The sequence below is a fragment of the Megascapheus bottae genome, chromosome 4 (assembly GCF_031878675.1).
Source record: "Megascapheus bottae isolate mThoBot1 chromosome 4, mThoBot2.hap1, whole genome shotgun sequence".
Taxonomy (NCBI): domain Eukaryota; kingdom Metazoa; phylum Chordata; class Mammalia; order Rodentia; family Geomyidae; genus Megascapheus; species Megascapheus bottae.
Window position 1 is genome coordinate 64341978 of NC_143512.1, and position 17402 is coordinate 64359379.

The 17402-nt window shown below is 39.5% G+C and overlaps 1 protein-coding gene across 1 annotated transcript in view; it reads left to right on the top strand.

Annotated features, from left to right (window-relative positions):
- The window catches only part of Nup155 (nucleoporin 155), a 52182-nt gene that overhangs the window by 8925 nt on the left and 25855 nt on the right, over positions 1–17402 (top strand). Inside the window, exons 7-14 of the mRNA XM_090332030.1 lie at positions 3660–3765; positions 4586–4659; positions 7631–7722; positions 9284–9381; positions 11012–11164; positions 12926–13026; positions 14380–14550; positions 15551–15661. Coding sequence (XP_090188156.1) covers positions 3660–3765; positions 4586–4659; positions 7631–7722; positions 9284–9381; positions 11012–11164; positions 12926–13026; positions 14380–14550; positions 15551–15661 — 906 coding nt within the window. The remainder of the gene's footprint in view (positions 1–3659; positions 3766–4585; positions 4660–7630; positions 7723–9283; positions 9382–11011; positions 11165–12925; positions 13027–14379; positions 14551–15550; positions 15662–17402) is intronic.

Below are 17402 nucleotides of genomic sequence, written 5' to 3' on the forward strand. Positions count from 1 at the left end.
CTTTTTCTGTGTATGTGGCAAGCAAGGAATTGAACCTAGGGCTTCGTGTATACTAGGCAAGTACTCTACTGTTAGGTCAAACTCCCAACCTCAAGTCTGACATTTATAAACCCACTTTTTTTTTTTTTTTTTTGTGGGCCGTCCTGGGCTTGAACTCAGGGCCTGAGCACTGTCCATGGATTTTCTAGCAAATCCAAGTGGAACAGAGGTTATTTAACTGCCTCTGATGATATTACATATGAGTTTATCTTTTTTTTTTTTTGCCAGTCCTGGGCTTGAGCTCAGGGCCTGAGCACTGTCCTTGGACTTTCTCAAGGCTAGAACTCTACCACTTGAGCCTTAGCACCACTTCTGGCTTTTTTATATGTATGTGGTACTGAGGAATCGAACCCGGGTCTTCGTGCATGTCAGGCAAGCACTCTACCACTAGGCCAAACTCCCAGCCACTATAAACCCACTTTCTTTTTTTTTTTTTTTTTCTTTTTACCAGTCCTGGGCTTAAGCTCAGGGCCAGAGGACTGTCCTTGGATTTTTCTCAAGGCTAGTACTCTACCACTTGAGCCTCAGCACCACTTCTGGATTTCCTAAGTATGTGGTACCAAGGAATGGAACCCGGGTCTTCGTGCATGCCAGGCAAGCACTCTACCACTAGGCCAAACTCCCGGCCCTATACCCACTTTCTTATTCCCTTTTTTTTTTCTCTCTCTCTTTCGCTTTCCTTTTTTAGCAGTACTGGAGTTTGGATTCACAACCTCATCCTTGCTAGGCTAGTAGCATTCTACCACACTTGAACCATATTTCTAGTCCTGTTTATTGCTAGTTTTACTACTATTATTATTTATTGTTTTTGAGGTGTATGCAGTGGGGTTATGTTTACATCATCAGGTAATAAATACATTTCCTTTTTTAATTATTATTGTTGTTGGTGGTGGTGTTCTTTGGGCTTGATCTCTGGGCTTGGGCATTGTCCCCGAGCTCTTTAGCTCTACCACCGGGCCATAAGTGGTTTTCTGGTGATTAATTAGAGATAAGAATGTCACAGGCTTTAGTTTCCCATGCTGGCTTTGAACTTGGATCCTTGATCTCAGCCTCCTGAGTAGGATTATAGGCATGAGCCACCACACCCGGCTCATTTCCTTACTTTTACATACTATTGCCAGTTCTCTTATTCTCTCCCATTCCCTCCCTCCTATCTCTGCCCACGGTTGCATGGTTCACTTTCATCAATGTCCCGTGTAGGTGATGGGCTCTGCTTCTTTTTCTCTGCACTTTTTCACCCATTTCCCAATGATTCTGTGCCCTCCACCCATCTTTCTCTCAGAGTGCATGTGGGTACATTGTATATGAGGTAAAGAATACACTGTCATCAGAAAACAACAACAACAAAACAAATTAAGGTTCTTTGTTTCCATATCTTTTGGGGTTTGTTGCAATGTGTATATTATTTTATATACATATGAAGAAGTGCTTGGGTATGACAGCTTGGTGACTCTTTCCTAGACTATCTTCTTTTGGTTACACTGAATACAAGTGTCTAGAATCCTGTGTAATTTGTCATGTCTTATTGCATTTTAAATCTTAATTTCCACATATCAGGGAGAACATATGCCGGTTGTCTTTCTGATCTTGTTCTGCCTCATTTAACAAGATTTGCTCTAGTTCCCTCCATTTCTCTACCTTCTCTAGTAGCTATATAAAATTCTACTGTATATAGATACCACACTTTTTGGATCAGTTCATGTATTATGGGACATCTGGGTTGTTTCCATATCTAGGCTATTGTGAATAGTGTGACATTGAGCATGGATGTGCAGGTGTCTTTGTCGTGTCCTGGTTAATGATGCTCAGTTGCTATTTATTTATTTTTACTTTTATTTTTGCCAGTCCTGGGGCTTGAACTCAGGTCCTGGGTATTATCCTTGGGCACTTTTCTCTCAAGGCTAGCGCTATGCCACTTGAGCCACAGCACCACTTCCTGGTTATTCTGTGTATGTAGTACTGAGGAAATGAACCCAGGGCTTTGTGCATGTGAGGTGAGCACTCTACCATGAGGCCAAACTCCTGACCTGCTAGGGTTTTTTTTTTTTTGTTGTTGTTGTTATTTGTTTGGTTTTTTTTGCTAGTCCTGGCTTGAACTCAGGCCTAAGCACTGGTCTTGGGCTTTCTCAAGTCTAGAGCTCTACCATTGTAGCCACAACACCTCGTCTGGCCTTTTCTATGTATGTGGTACCGAGGAATTGACGTCTTCCTGCATGCTAGGCAAGCAGTCTACCACTAGGCCACACTCCTCCCTCCTCCCCCACTATTAATTGATTGATTGATTGATTGATTGATTGTCATGTAGCTTGAGCTCTTGGCCTGGGCTCTATTCCTGAGTTCTTCACTTGAGGCTACTGCCCTACCCCTTGAGCTTCAGCTCCACTTCCAGTCTTCTGATGGTTAATTGGAGATAAGAGTCTCATGGACTTAGTGCCCAGGCCCCTGATCTCTTCAGCTCAAAGTTAGCGCTCTACCATTTTGAACCATAGCACCACATCCAGTTTTGTGGTGGTTAATTAGAGATAAGGTCTTTCCTGCCCAGGCTTGCTTTGAGCCACAATCCTCTTCCTCTGATCTCAGTCTCCTGTGTAGCTAGGCTAGGATTATAAGTATGAGCCACTGGCGCCCTGTCTATTCATTTTATTTATCTTTTGTTCAAGGCTTACATTCTACCACTCCAGCTACTGCTCCACTTTCACCTTTTTTGTGTGTGTGTGATTTATTGGAGGTAAGTCTCATATACTTTTCTGTCCAGTCTGGCTTTGAACTCTGATCCTCATGTATCAGCCTCCTTATTGGCTAGACTTACACATATGAACCACCAGCTCCTGGCCTCCACTTCTAGCTTTTTGCTAGTTCATTGGAGATAAGAGTCTCTAAAGCCAGACATCAGTGGCGCATGACTGTAATCCTACTCAGGAGGCTCAGATCTGAGGACCGCTGTTCAAAGCCAGCCAGGGCAGGAAAAGTCCTTATCTCCAATTGACCACCACAAAATTGAAAGTGGAGCTGTGGCTCAAGTGGTAGAGCACTAGCCTTGAGCACACAGAGGTTCAGATACAGCAACCAGTATACCACCACCACCACCACCAACAACAACAACAACAACAAAAGTCTCTAAAGGTTTGTCAGCCTAGGTTAGCGTTGAATCAGGATTGGATCTTCAGACCTCATCCTACTGAGGTGTTTTTGTTTTGTTTTTATGGTGTGTGTGTGTGTGTGTTGCTTACTCTAGATTGAACCCAGGATATGGCTATGCTAGGTACTGCAACTAAGTTATAGTATCAATTCTGACTGTGTCATTGTAGGTTATGATATGTGTATAATTGTGTGTGTTTGTACATATTGATAATCATACATTTATATTCATACACTTAAATAAGTAATTATTATACTTTTGTGAATGCAAGTTTTTACTTACAGTATTGATTTTGTTTTCAAAATTGGCTTTTCATTAACAATCTCTTGAAAGTCTTTCATTGTCAGTATTTTGTAGGGAATTTGAATAGTATATCATTTTGTAATCACTGGTGTTTAATGACAACTGGAAATTTTAAATAAATGCATAGGTATGACCTACGGATTTAAATATATTTTAATAAATTTTTTTTTCTTTTAAGGCAGAAGCAGGTTGGTTTAGCCAAAGATGTAGGAAGATAAACCACTCAAAGAGTTCACTTTCTTTCCTTGTACCTTCCTTGCTGCAGTTCACATTCTCAGAAGATGGTAAGTAAGGAAACAAATATATAATACATCCTTGATTGAAGATTTCTTTCAGAAATTAGTAACTATTACAATATTTTCATATTAAGTAGTGTTTATTATGTATTCATAATGTCTCTTAAAGGTTAGTTATAGCCAGTTATTGGTGGCTCACCTCTGTAATCCTAGCTATTCAGATGGCTGAGATCTCAGGATCAGAGTTAAAAGCCAACCCAGGCAGGAAAATCCATGAGACTTTTTTTTTTTTCCTTTTTCCAGTACTGGGTTTGAACGCAGGGCCTAGACACAGTCCTTGGGCTTTCTCAAGGCTACAGCCCTAACATTTGAGCCACAGTACCACTTCTGGCTTTTTCTATTTATGAAGTACGAAGAATCAAACCCATGTCTTTGTGCATGGTAGGCAAGTACTCTACCGCCAGGCCAAACTCCCGGCCACAGAAAATGAGGAATTTTGTTTGCAAGTTAAATGTGACTTCATGGAATTTATGTCCAAAACAGTAGTTGTGTTATTCATATTTAAACTAAAATTGGTATGTCTATGTGAGAGAGAGTTGAGAAATCATCTAGAGGACAGAGTAAGTTTAATTTGTGATGTTTTTAACCCTTTCAGGATTGAGCATCTTTTATGTGACTTAAATGTTGCTGGCTTGGTTCTTATACCAGAGATATCTTAGGTATTTGCTACCAGGAAAGAGAAATGCAAGCCCCAGAATGCAAAGTCCTAATTCAGTAATGTTAACATGTTACAAGTGATTATAATTTGTTTGTTTTGTTAATCCTTTTTTTCTCTTTTCTTTTTTTTTCTTTTTTGGTTGTCTTTTAGATCCTGTTGTTCAAATTGCAATTGATAATTCTAGAAATATTTTATATACGCGATCAGAGAAAGGAGTTATACAGGTAATGATTTGTACTTTGCTACCATTGAAGAAGAGAAAGGCATCCTATTTTAATAAGACTTAGTCATCCTTAAACTTGTTCTATAAACTGTGTACTTTTTAGAACAAGCATCCTAAGCCATCTTAGTAGGGCTTCTTTTTATAAGATTTCAAATGTGTTATTTAAATATATATGATTCCACAGAAATTGTCATTGAGGTAACACATACCGCAAATGCTTAGGATGCAGTTTAGCAATCAAAATTAATTAAATTTGCCTATATCATATGTATAGTAGATCTCATTACGTATAGTAGTACTCATCACTTGAAATCATATGGATTAGGCTTCATTCTTGTCATAAAAATTACTATTACAAACATCTGCCTACTAAATACTGGGAGTTATTTTTCATTACTACATCTTAGTTGTAAGATTTTATTGTGACATTTCTATACATGTATACAATTTATCCTGATCACATTTACTTACTCTATCACTGCCTTCTCAAAATAATTTGAACAAGTTTCCTATATTTATACGTACAAACAACTTTGACCTCATTTTTATCCTCTTCATTTGCCCTCCTTTCTTCTACTGTTATCCACCAATAGGGCCTGTTTTATTTTCCTGTCATCTTTTTCAGTGTGTATTAGTTTCACTAAGGAATTTTGCTATGATAATTTCAGATGATCATATATTACATTTTCCTCAGAATATTCTTCTCTTTTTGCTTTCTCTTTCCTTGACCTACCAACTTATTAATAGCTTTCACTGAAATTTCTTACACTATCTTTATACTTACTTGCAATATACTTCAAACATGTTTGCCATTAATTATTCTTTTTCCCTCTTTCCTTTGAGTAGTCACAGAGTTATGTTCTATGAGTATCTATGCTTATGTGTATATACTATATATATGTACACATATATGAATTTAATATAAACTTATATATGTATATATAACTTTTAGATCTATCTTCCACATATGAGCAAAGACATATATTGGGTGCTTTTTGTTTTTTTTTGCCAGTACTAGGACTTGAACTCTCACTCCCAACCCCCCACTCGGCCAGTTCTAGAGTTTGAACTCAAGGCCTGGACACAGTCCTTGAGCTTTTTCAAGGCTAGCACCCTACCACTTGAGCCACAACACCACATCTATCTTTTGTGTGTGTTTGTGGTACCCAGAAATCATGTTAGGCAAGCATTCTACCATTAGGCCACATTCTAGGCCCTTTTTTTTTTTTTGCCGGTCCTGGGGCTTGTAGTCAGGCCTGGGCGTTGTCCTTGAGCACTTTTTTTTTTTTTTTTTTTTGCCAGTCCTGGGCTTGGGCTCAGGGCCTGAGCTCTGTCCTTGGACTTTCTCAAGGCTAGAGCTCTACCACTTGAGCCTCAGCACCACTTCCTGCTTTTTGCTATGTATGTGGTACCAAGGAATTGAACCCGGGTCTTCGTGCATGCTAGGCAAGCACTCTACCACTAGGCCAATCTCCCAGCCCTGTCCTTGAGCACTTTTGCTCAAGGCTACTGCTCTGCCACTTGAGCTACAGCACCCCTTCTTGGCTTTTTCTATGTATGTGGTAGTAAGGAATCAAAACTCAGAGCTTCATGCATTCTAGGCAAGCACTCTACCACTAGGCCAATCTCCCAGCCCTGTCCTTGAGCACTTTTGCTCAAGGCTACTGCTCTGCCACTTGAGCTACAGCACCCCTTCTTGGCTTTTTCTATGTATGTGGTAGTAAGGAATCAAAACTCAGAGCTTCATGCATTCTAGGCAAGCACTCTACTCTACCACTAGGCCACAAGCCCAGCTCTGCAACTGGACCTTATTTCATGTTTCTAATCTTTAATATAGAAATGTTTGGTTCATTTTTCCCATGATAGTGCCCAACCTTCAATCTGTCAATAAAGTCATGTCATTTTGACAAATCTGAGATTTTCACTGTATCTCTTAATAAATATTAGTACATTAACGAGTGTGTGTGTGGGGAGGGGGATGTGTGTGTTTTCTTTTCCCCTTTCTCTCTTTATTTCTTTGAGTAGTCAGAGTTATGTTCTATAAGTATCTATGCTTATGCTTAAACTCAGGCCTGGACTTTGTCCCTGAGCTTTTTTCTCAAGGCTAGGCTCTACTACTTAAAACACAGCTGGTTTTTTTGACTTGAAACATTTCTGGCTTATTGGTGGTTAACTGGTGATGTAAGAATTTCACAGATTTTTCTACCTAGGCTGACTTCAAACCATAATCTTCATATTTCACCTTCCTGAGTAGCTAGGATTGCATTTATGAGTCACTGGTGCTCAGTGTCATTCATTTTACCTATTTGTATTCTGTTTGTTTTCTGGGGATGCGTATTTTCACAAAATTAAGGGTGAAAAACCCCTGTGTATCACATATTTATAAATGTGATGATTAAGGAAGATAACCTGAGAGCTTCTTTAGTGTCACCTAAGCTACATATTGAGCTAGTGGGATTTTCAAGTTACTATTTTTGAAATTTCCTTGGTCTTTGAAAATTTATTCTTTTTGGTTGTATTTGGTCAAAACTACATGTAATAAAACCACGATATGGGGCAGGCTTACTGTTTCTTCATTAATGTGCCCAAATTAAGTACTACAGTTAAATGATCCTTGGGGGAAAAAAATTAAAGTCATTAAAAAAAAATATATGTAGTATCAGCCACGCATCTTGGTTAACCCCTGAAATCCTAGCTATTCAGGAGTCTGAGATCTGAGGATCATGGTTCAAAGCCTGCCCAGGCACAAAAGGATCTGAGACTCTTATCTCCAGTTAACCTCTAGAAAACAGGAAGTGGGGCTTAGATCAAGGGTAGGGCGGTAGCCTTGAGCTGGAGAGCTCAGGGACAGCGCCCAGGTGGACTTCAAGCCCCATGACCTACCAAAACAATAAGTTAAAAATATATAGAGATATGTATGTGTGTATGCAGTATCTAATCTTGTTTATAGTAAAACAATTTTTTACCCACAGGTATATGATTTGGGCCATGATGGACAGGGTATGAGTAGAGTTGCCTCAGTATCACAGAATACTATTGTCTCTGCTGCTGGAAACATTGCTAGGTAATACATCATTTATTTATGAGCTTTCCACTTGTAGCATAATTATACTATTTATATGAACTTTTTTTTTTTTCTAAATGGACTTTAAACATGAGCAATATGGAAAAGACCGCTACATTTTTTGAAACAGCTGCTAGAAACTATTCTTACATTTCTGATTTGAAAAGGCAGGTTAATTTAGTGTTTTGAAGTAGGTTTTGAAATAAGTTTTGACATAAGTTTGCTCTTTCATGGAACTTGTTTTCTTTTAGGGTGCTAGCAGTGAAACTCAAGGTTTCATGTCTGTTGGGCAAGCATTCATGATTTACTGTCTATCTAAATTCCCTAGTTGTGGGTGTTTTGTTCCATTTGCTCTTTTTGGTTTTTGTTTTTGTTTTTGTCATAGGGCTTGCACTCTGGGCTGGGCACTGTCCCTGAGCTTTTCAGCTCAAGGTACTGCGGTACCCCTTCAGCCACAGCACAGCTTCCTCATTGTTTTTTTGTTTTTTTTTTCTTTTTTTGTGGGTCTTGGGGCTTGAACTCTTATCTGGGTGCTGTCCTTGAGCTCTTCAGCTCTAGGCTACCGCCCTACCCTTGAGCCAAGCCCTACTTCCTGTTTTCTAGAGGCTTATTGGAGATAAGAGTCTCAGGTCCTTTTGTGCCCTGGCTGGCTTTGAACCTTGATTCTCAGATCTCAACCTCCTGAGTAGCTCGGATTACAGGCATGAACCACCAGGCCTGGCCTCCTTGTTTGTTTGTTTTTTAATGAGCCATTTGTATATGCATTGCAGTTACCAGGTTTGGCTTCCATTGTCTGTCTAGGTCTTATCTGTTACCATAGGTAACAGTAATTCTATAATATCTATTTTTATATTGCAGCTGTATAATTAAACAGCTCACGTTAAAATTTGTTGCCTTTCTTTGTAATGTTAGCATTTTAGAGGGAGCCCTAAGTTCAATATCTTGATTTCTGAATTTTCTTCTTTTCCTTCTAATTTTTATTATGTAATTTTTTTATGTTTTATTTTAAAAGTTTTTATCCTTTGGTGCCAGTATTGGGGCTTGAACTCAGGGCATAGGCACTTTCCTTGAATATTTTGGTTCAAGGCTGGTATCGCTTGAACCACACCTCCATTTCTAGCTTTTTGTTGGTTAATTGGACGTAAGAGGCTCAACAACTTTCCTGCCCTTGCTGCCTTCGAATGAAATTCCTCAGATCTCACCCTTTTGAGCAGCTAGGATTATGTATGTGAGACACTAGCAACTGGCTTTCAGTAATTTTTTTTTTCCAGTCCTGGGGCTTGAACTTAGGGCCTGTGCACTGTCCTTTGGTTTTTCTCATCATTGGTGCTCTACTCTTGAGCAACAGCACCACTTCCTGGCTTTTTCTGTGTATGTGGTACCAAGGAATCGAACTCAGGCCTTTGTGCCTGCCAGGCGAGCACTCTACCACTAGGCCACATGCCCAGTCCTTAACTTGGAATATTTAGACTTGTAAAATTACTGATCAAAGATGGGTCTGAAAAATCAGTAGACACGTTTAAAAATATGTCTACCTTGTTTTTCTGGTGTTTTTTTTTAGGACCATTGACCGTTCTGTTTTTAAGCCAATTGTTCAGATAGCAGTGATTGAAAATTCTGAATCATTGGACTGTCAGTTATTGGCTGTTACTCATGCAGGTATATGGTTTTATTTTCTTGCTTATGTGCCTGTTGCTTTTATATTTTTGATAATACCTAAATGTAGATATTTGTAATTAGAAAGGCTGATTTTAAAAAAATGGAAGTGTCTTCTGATTGCATGTGCTCATTTTATAGATGAAAATTGAAAGACAGAACTTGAGCTGGAATTTTGGCCCCCGTGGTTTTTACTGAGGCTTGGGTACTATCTCTGAGCTTCTTTTGTTCAAGGCCAGTACTCTATTACTTGAGCCCTAGTGCTCAAGTGTGGTAGTGAGGACTCTAACCCAGCGTTTCATATATGCTAGCAAGCACTCTTCTACTAAGCCACATTCCCAGCCCCTTGCTTTGCTTTTCTTTTTTCCTTTTTTTTTTTTTTTTTTGGCCAGTCCTGAGGCTTGAACTCAGTGCCAGGGCACTGTTCTTGGATACTTTTTGCTCAAGACTAGCACTCTGCTACCTAAGCCACTGTATCACTTCAGCTTTTTCTGTGGATGAGATACAGCAGAATCATGCATGCCAGGCAAGCTAGCTTCGTGCATTCTACCACTAGGCTACTCTCTCTGTTAACTATCTTTCATTCCTGAGTTTGTTTGTTTGTTTTGGCTAGTCCTGGGGTGTGATCTCAGGGCTTGAACACTGTCCTTGGGCATTCTCAAGGCCAGAGCTCTCCACATGAGCCATAGCACCTCTTCCGGCTTTTTCTGTGTATGTGGCCTAGGGGTAAGGGTAATAGCCTTGGGCTGAAGAGCTCAAGGACAGTGCCCAGACTGAGTTCAAGCCCTATGACCCACCCACATAAAAAATAGTCTCAAGGTCTTTTGTGCCTGGGCTGGCTGTGAACCACCATCATCAGATCTCAGCCTCCTGAGTAGCTAGGATTATAGGCATGAGCCATCAGTGCCTGACTGTTTTTAATTTGTTTTACTTTTTGCCTGTGCTGGGGCTTGAACTCAGGGCCGGGGCTCTATCGTTGAGCCTCTCTGTGCTCAAGGCTATCACTCTACCATTTGAGCCACATTACTACTTCTGGCTTTTTCTGTATATGTGGTACTGAGGAATTGAACCCAGGGCTTCATGCATGATAGGCAAGCACTCTACCACAAAGCCACATTCCCAGCCCTTGAACGCTTGCTCAGGTTTTTCATCTCTGCCCGGTACTTGAGCCTTGCTACAAGTCCGGCTTTTTTTTCTGGCCTTTTTATTTTATTTACTTATATTTTTTTGCCAGTCCTGGGCTTGAGATCAGGGCCTGAGCACTGTCCTTGGACTTTCTCAAGGCTAGAGCTCTACCACTTGAGCCTCAGCACCATTTCTGGCTTTTTTCTATGTATGTGGTATCTAGGAATCGAACCTGGGTCTTCATGCATGCTAGGCAAGCACGCTACCACTAGGCCAAACTCCCGGCCCTTTTCTGGCCTTTTTAAAATTGAAAGTAAGAATCTTATTGATTTCTCTGCCAAGCGAGTTTCAAACCTCAAGCCACAGATCTTAGCCTTTTTAGTACTTAGAATTATAGGCATGAATCAGGCCCATCTCAGAAAAAAGTGATGTATAGTTTTCTATGTGAAAAGCTTCAGTTTACCTATATTTCAAGTTTTTTACTAATACATAATTACTCTGTCATCAGGTGTTAGGTTGTATTTCAGTACTTGTCCATTTAGACAGCCATTAGCACGGCCTAACACACTCACACTGGTTCACATCCGATTACCTCCTGGATTCTCGGCATCTTCAACAGTGGAAAAGCCTTCAAAAGTACATAAGGCTCTTTACAGTAAAGGTAAGTTCTGAAATATTAACAAATTTAAGATTAGATTAGTTTTTAATGTCTAAGCACTTTTTAGTTTTGTTTTAACCTACTAGTAGCTTAGTAAATGAATGCTCTGTCAAATTAGTTTTAGATCCAGTATAATAACCCTCTGAACTTTCATCCTTTAATCAGAAAACTTAAGTTAGTGCTGATACCATCTCTGTGGAGCTAGTGTCTTGATCAGATGTAAGAACAACAAAAAATCTTCATGACCAAATTCCTTACAGTTTCTTATTAGTTTACATTAGCTTTTCTAGGGGAAGTTGCAAGTTACAATTTCATGTATTTATTTTATTGCTGAGTTGATACAGAGAGGAGTTATAGTTACATTCATCAGGTAATGGGTACATTGCTTCTTTCTTCTTTTTTTTTTGCCAGTCTTGGGGCTTGAACTCAGGGCCTGAGCACAGTCCTTGGGCTTTCTCAAGGCTAGAGCTTTGTCACTTGAGCCACAGCACCACTTCCGATTTTTTTCTATGTGGTACTGAGGAATCAAACCCTGGTCTTTGTGCATGCTAAGCAAGCATTTTCCCATTAGGCCAAACTCCTGGCTCAAGTAAAACTTCTTGAACATTGGTACCCCTTCCCATGCTTTGTCCTACTTTCCTTTCCCCACCCCCTCCCATCCTTCCTTCCTTTGTTTTTTTGTTTTTTTTTTTCATTTTGTGTCAGTGAACTCAGAGCCGTGGCATTGTCTCTGAGCTTTTGCTCAAGGCAAGCACTCTACCACCTGAGCCACAGCACCACCTCTGGGATTTTCTGAGTAGTTTATTGGACACTTTTCTACTTGGGCTGGCTTCAAACTGCAAAATTCAGATCTCAGATTTCTGAGTAGCTAGGATTGGAGGTATGAGCCACTAGTGCTCAGCAGTAGTTTCAGGATTTAAATTCTAGTTAGACATTAAAACTTGGAAAATTGATAGGTGCTTTTTACAATTATGAGAAAGTATTTCTTTTATAATTTTAATTTTATAATCATTCTAAAGCCTTTACAATATTTATTCTGTCTCCTTACATCCTTATATTTTCCATTGTTCAAATCTTTTTCAAATATTAAGTACAGTCACAGTATTAAATAGTTTTATTGACACAAAATTTATATACTGTAAAAATAACTTTTTCTCCCACCCCCATGTTTAGGATCCACTGCAAGGTCCTAGACATTTTTGGAAAGTATTATGTATTGAGTTATACCTCTAGCCTTTATTTCTCAAAATAGAGACTTGCTATGTAGAACAGCCTTGCCTGCAACTCACAATCCTGCTTATTCCTCCCAAGTTCTAGGATTACTAGAGTATGCTGTAATGTGTAGCAATACATTTAGCTTTTTTGGGGGGTCAGTCATGGGGCTTGAACTCTGAGCCTGGGCACTGTCCCTGAGCTCTTCAGCTTAAGGCTGTCACCCTACCTCTGAGCCTTGGTGTTGTCCCTGAGCTTTTCAGCTCAAGGCTACTGCTCTATCCTTGAGCCAAACCCCACTTCCTGTTTTCTAAAAGTTAATTGGAGATAAGAGTCTCAGGTCCTTTTGTGCCCCGGCTGGCTTAGAACCTTTTCCTTAGATCTCAGCCTCCTCAGTAGCTAGGATTACAGGTGTTGGCCACCACCACCAAATTTGGCATTTTTAAAGTATAAAATTTAGTGGCTTTTAACTATATTACTTTTTGAATAAGGTTTTTGAGACTACATATTATTTAATGTTATACAATAAGATTTTGTTCATTAAATTTTTAGGTATTCTACTGATGACAGCCTCAGAAAATGAGGATAATGACATTTTATGGTGTATCAACCATGATACATTTCCTTTCCAAAAACCAATGATGGAAACTCAGGTAAAGAAGTTATCCTGCAGACTATCTGTGTGTGTGAGAGAGCATGCATTCAAGCATGTGTATATGTGGCTGTGAGTCTGTGCATGTTAGGGGTTGAAGTGGGAGATAAGGATTGAATTTAGTGTATTACACATACCAGGCAAGCAATTTTAACAGTCTCACCACACTCTTTTTTTTTTTTTGCCAGTCCTGGGCTTGAGCTCAGGGCCTGAGCACTGTCCCTGGACTTTCTCAAGGCTAGAGCTCTACCACTTGAGCCTCAGCACCACTTATGGCTTTTTTTCTATGTATGTGGTACCGAGGAATCGAACCCGGGTCTTCATGCATGCTAGGCAAGCACTTTAACTACTAGGCCAAACTCCCGGCCCCATCTCACCACACTCTTATCTAAGGATAAGGAACTATCTTCTTACTTATGTCTGTTCATCTAGTAATACATGACTAGAAATCATGTTGACAAGAATTACATCTTGTTAATTCTTTGCTTTTCCTCTGTTGCACCAGAGAGCACTGTGGTAATCACTGAAATAATATTTAAATAAAACAGAGCCTATTTATTCATCATTTATTTCCTTATTTGTTTTTTTGTATTCAGCACTGTCCTTGGACACTTTTTTGCTGAAGGCTAATGCTCTGCCATTGGAGCAATAGCACCACTTGCAGCTTTTTCTGAGTATGTGGTAGTGGTACTGAGGAATCCGACCAAGGGCTTTGTGCATGCTAGGCAAACACTCTACTGGCCATGCTCCTGGCCCCATCACCTTTGTTCAGGAGAAAAAAAATTAAGCACATTTCATTGTTGTACTTCCATATGTGCAAATAAGCTTCAACTATATTCATTCTCATTCACCATCTTAGTATGACAAAGGGCTTCATTGTGACATTTCCACAATTTCCACATATGTGTACAATGATCCATGTTAATCTTTTCATAGTAAGATCCTTTTTTTTTTTTGTCAATCGTAGGGCTTGAACTCTGGTCTGGGCTCTTCAGCTCTTTAAGCCCCACATCTGACTGACAAACAATAAATAAAATAAAATAAAAAAAGAAGTAGGACAAGAATGTGGCCTATAGGTAGAATGTTTGCTTAGTATGCATGAAGCCCTGGGTTCGATTCCTCTACCATATACACAGAATACGCTAGAAGTGGTGCTGTGGCTCAAGTAGTAGAGCGTTGGCTTTGAGAAAGCTTAAGTACAGTGCTCAGGCCCTGAATTCAAGGAGCAGGACTGGCAAAAAAGAAAACATTAAGTCTACATTTATCTAGAGCTTTAAGTCTTGTGTATTTTTTTTCCCAGAAGCTTTTGCTTTATGTATTTCAATAAGATAATAAATTTTTTTTTTAATTTTAGATGACCACTCGTGTTGATGGCCATTCTTGGGCTCTTTCTGCAATAGATGAATTAAAAGTTGATAAAATAATTACACCTTTAAATAAGGATCATATTCCAATAACTGACTCCCCAGTAGTTGTACAGCAGCACATGCTACCTCCAAAGAAGTTTGTTCTCCTCTCAGCGCAAGTATGTACATATTGTTAAAAGTAGATACAAAAAAGCATAAAACTACTAAATACTAAGTGTATTTTGGGGTTTCTAGTTTATTATTATTATTTGTTCTGCAGTGTGGTGGATAAACCTATGAATCATTAAAAAAAATAATACCAGCGCTGTATATGCTACCTGCCTTTCAATCACTTATCCAGTTCACTGAGTATTACAGTGTTTGTTTGTAGGGGTTGGTACTGTCTGTCTATAGTTTTGGTTATTTGGAGACTTGTAATTTGTCTCCCAGAAATAGGAAGAAGTACTGCTATACCAACATTTCTATTGAGTTGTCTTTTTCATTTTTGAAATTTCAATGTATATGTCAAAGAAACCAAATTTTGTTATTTAAAAAATGAACTATATTAGCTAAATTGTCATTTTACTTTATTGAAATTTTTGTATATAGGTTATTTTATTATAAATAATCAAAATTAACAGTTACCTTATGGAATTAATATCCTGTGAAATTGCTTCTTGAGTGAGGTGAATTTACCTGTAGTTTCTTCTTTTGCTACCAAAGCTTGCTTTTGTCCTTTAAATCTCTGGATGTAATATAGATCTAGCTTTATTCTTGTCTAAATGAGTATTTATATGCCAGTATGATTGATGAACACTCATTAATGAGCATTCATATTGACATTTTAATGAGCTTAAAATTCTTTGACTTAGGCAACCGCATCTAAGAAGTATTGTTTTGTCTTTTTGGTTATTAGGTAAAATGCAGATGGTCTTTTTGACCATCTTATTGACCAATTTATTCCTAAGTTTCTTTTTGTTTTATTTGTGAAGGGGACCCTGTTGCAGAAGCAGGCCTTGCATTGCTGGGTTCAATGTCCCTCTGTCTTAGCCTCTTACATAGCTGGGGCTAAATAAATGCTCATGGCCCATCCGGCTTTGTGTATTTTATTAAATAAAGTAACAGGAAAATCTGTCAGTGAAATCTGTCATTCATATTCTTTTCTTTTTCATTTCTTAGGGGAGTCTTATGTTCCATAAACTTAGACCTGTAGATCAACTCAGGCATCTACTTGTGAGTAATGTAGGTGGAGATGGAGAAGAGATCGAAAGATTTTTTAAATTACATCAGGTAATTATGTTTATTTTTGTTTTTGTTGATTGTGGAGCTTGAGCTCAGAGCTTGGGCACTGTCTCTGAGTATCTATTTCACTCAAGGCTAGTCATTTATCACTCTGAGTCACAACTACACTTCTGATTTTCTGATTGTTAATTAAAGAGTCTCATATCACAGCCTTTCCTGCCCAAACTGACTTCAAACCACAATCCTTAGATCTCAGCCTCCTGAGTAGCTAGGATTACAGGTGTGAGCCACCAGTGCTTGACAATTTTTAATGTGATATTCTGAACAACGAGAGTGGAAATTGCTGTTAAAACTCTATATCTAATTTAGGACTCTTGTAATCATCAGTTTTTCTTCATTTACCTGAGCTACTATTTGTATACTGGTATTTAAAGGCAGAATTAATGTTAAAACACTTGAGTTTTCATTTAGTGAAACTGATACTTTTTTTTTTTGCCAGTCATGGGTTTGAGCTCAAGACCTGAGCATTATCCTTGGGTTTTCTCAAGACTAGAGCTCTACCACTTGAGCCTCAGCACTACTTCTGGCTTTCTCTCCCCCTCTCCCCCTCTCCCCCTCTCCCTCTCTCCCTCTCTCCCTCTCTCTCTCCGGTTTTGGGCTTGAGCTTAGGGCCTGAGCACTGTTCTTGGACTTTCTCAAGGCTAGAGCTCTACCACCTGAGCCTCAGCACCACTTCTGGCTCTTTTCTATGTATGTGGTACCAAGGAATTGAACTCAGGTCTTCATGCATGCTAGGCAAGTACTCTACCACTAGGCCAAACTCCCGACCCCCTTCATGCATGCTAGGTAAGCACTATACCACTAGGTCCACTTTTTTTTTTTTGGCCAATCGTGGGGCTTGAATTCAGGGCCTGAGCCCTGGGCTTTTTTTTCCTCAAGGCCAGTGATCTGCCACTTGAGCCACAGCACCACTTCTTTTTTCTATGTATGTGGTACTAACGACTCCATCCCAGGTCTTCTGCATGCTAAGCAAGCATTCTACCACTTAGACCAAACTCCCAGCCCAAGCTACATGATTTTTTTGTTGGTTTGTTTTTGTTCTGGTATTGGGGCCTGGCTCAGAGCCTGGAACTGTCCCTGAGCTTTTACTTCCTCCTGAACACTTTTTTCCCTCAGAGCTAGCACTCTACCACTTGAACCACAGCTCCACTTCGAGCTTGTTGGTGATTGATTGGAAATAAGAGTCAAAGGTTTCTCTTTGTCACAGTTCTGCTTCCAGCTTTTTGGTGGATTGGAGATAAAGAGTCTCAGACTTTCCTGCCTAGAATGGCTTTGAACTTCAGTCAGTTCTTTTTTTTTTTTTTTTGGTGATTCATGGGACTTGAATTCTGCCTGGACCCTGTCCCAGAGCTCTTCAGCTCATGGCTACCATCGTACCCTTCAGCCAAGCCCCACTTTCCATTTTCTAGACGTTAATTGGAGATAAGTCTCAGGTCCTTTTGTGCCCTTGCTGGCTGTGAATCTTGATCCTCAGATCTCAGACTCCTGAGCAGCTAAGATTACAGTCGAGAGCCGTTGTGCTCAGCTCTGGTATTTTTTGGCCAGGGCCTGAGCACTATCCTTGGGCTTTCCTCAAAGCTAACGTTGTACCACAGCACCACTTCCAGCTTTTCTCTGTATGTGTTACTCAGGAATGAAACCCTGGTCTTTGTGTATTCTAGGCAAGCATTCTACCACTACTCCCGGCTGTTTTTTTTTTTTTTTTGTCAATTGTGGGACTTGAAACTCC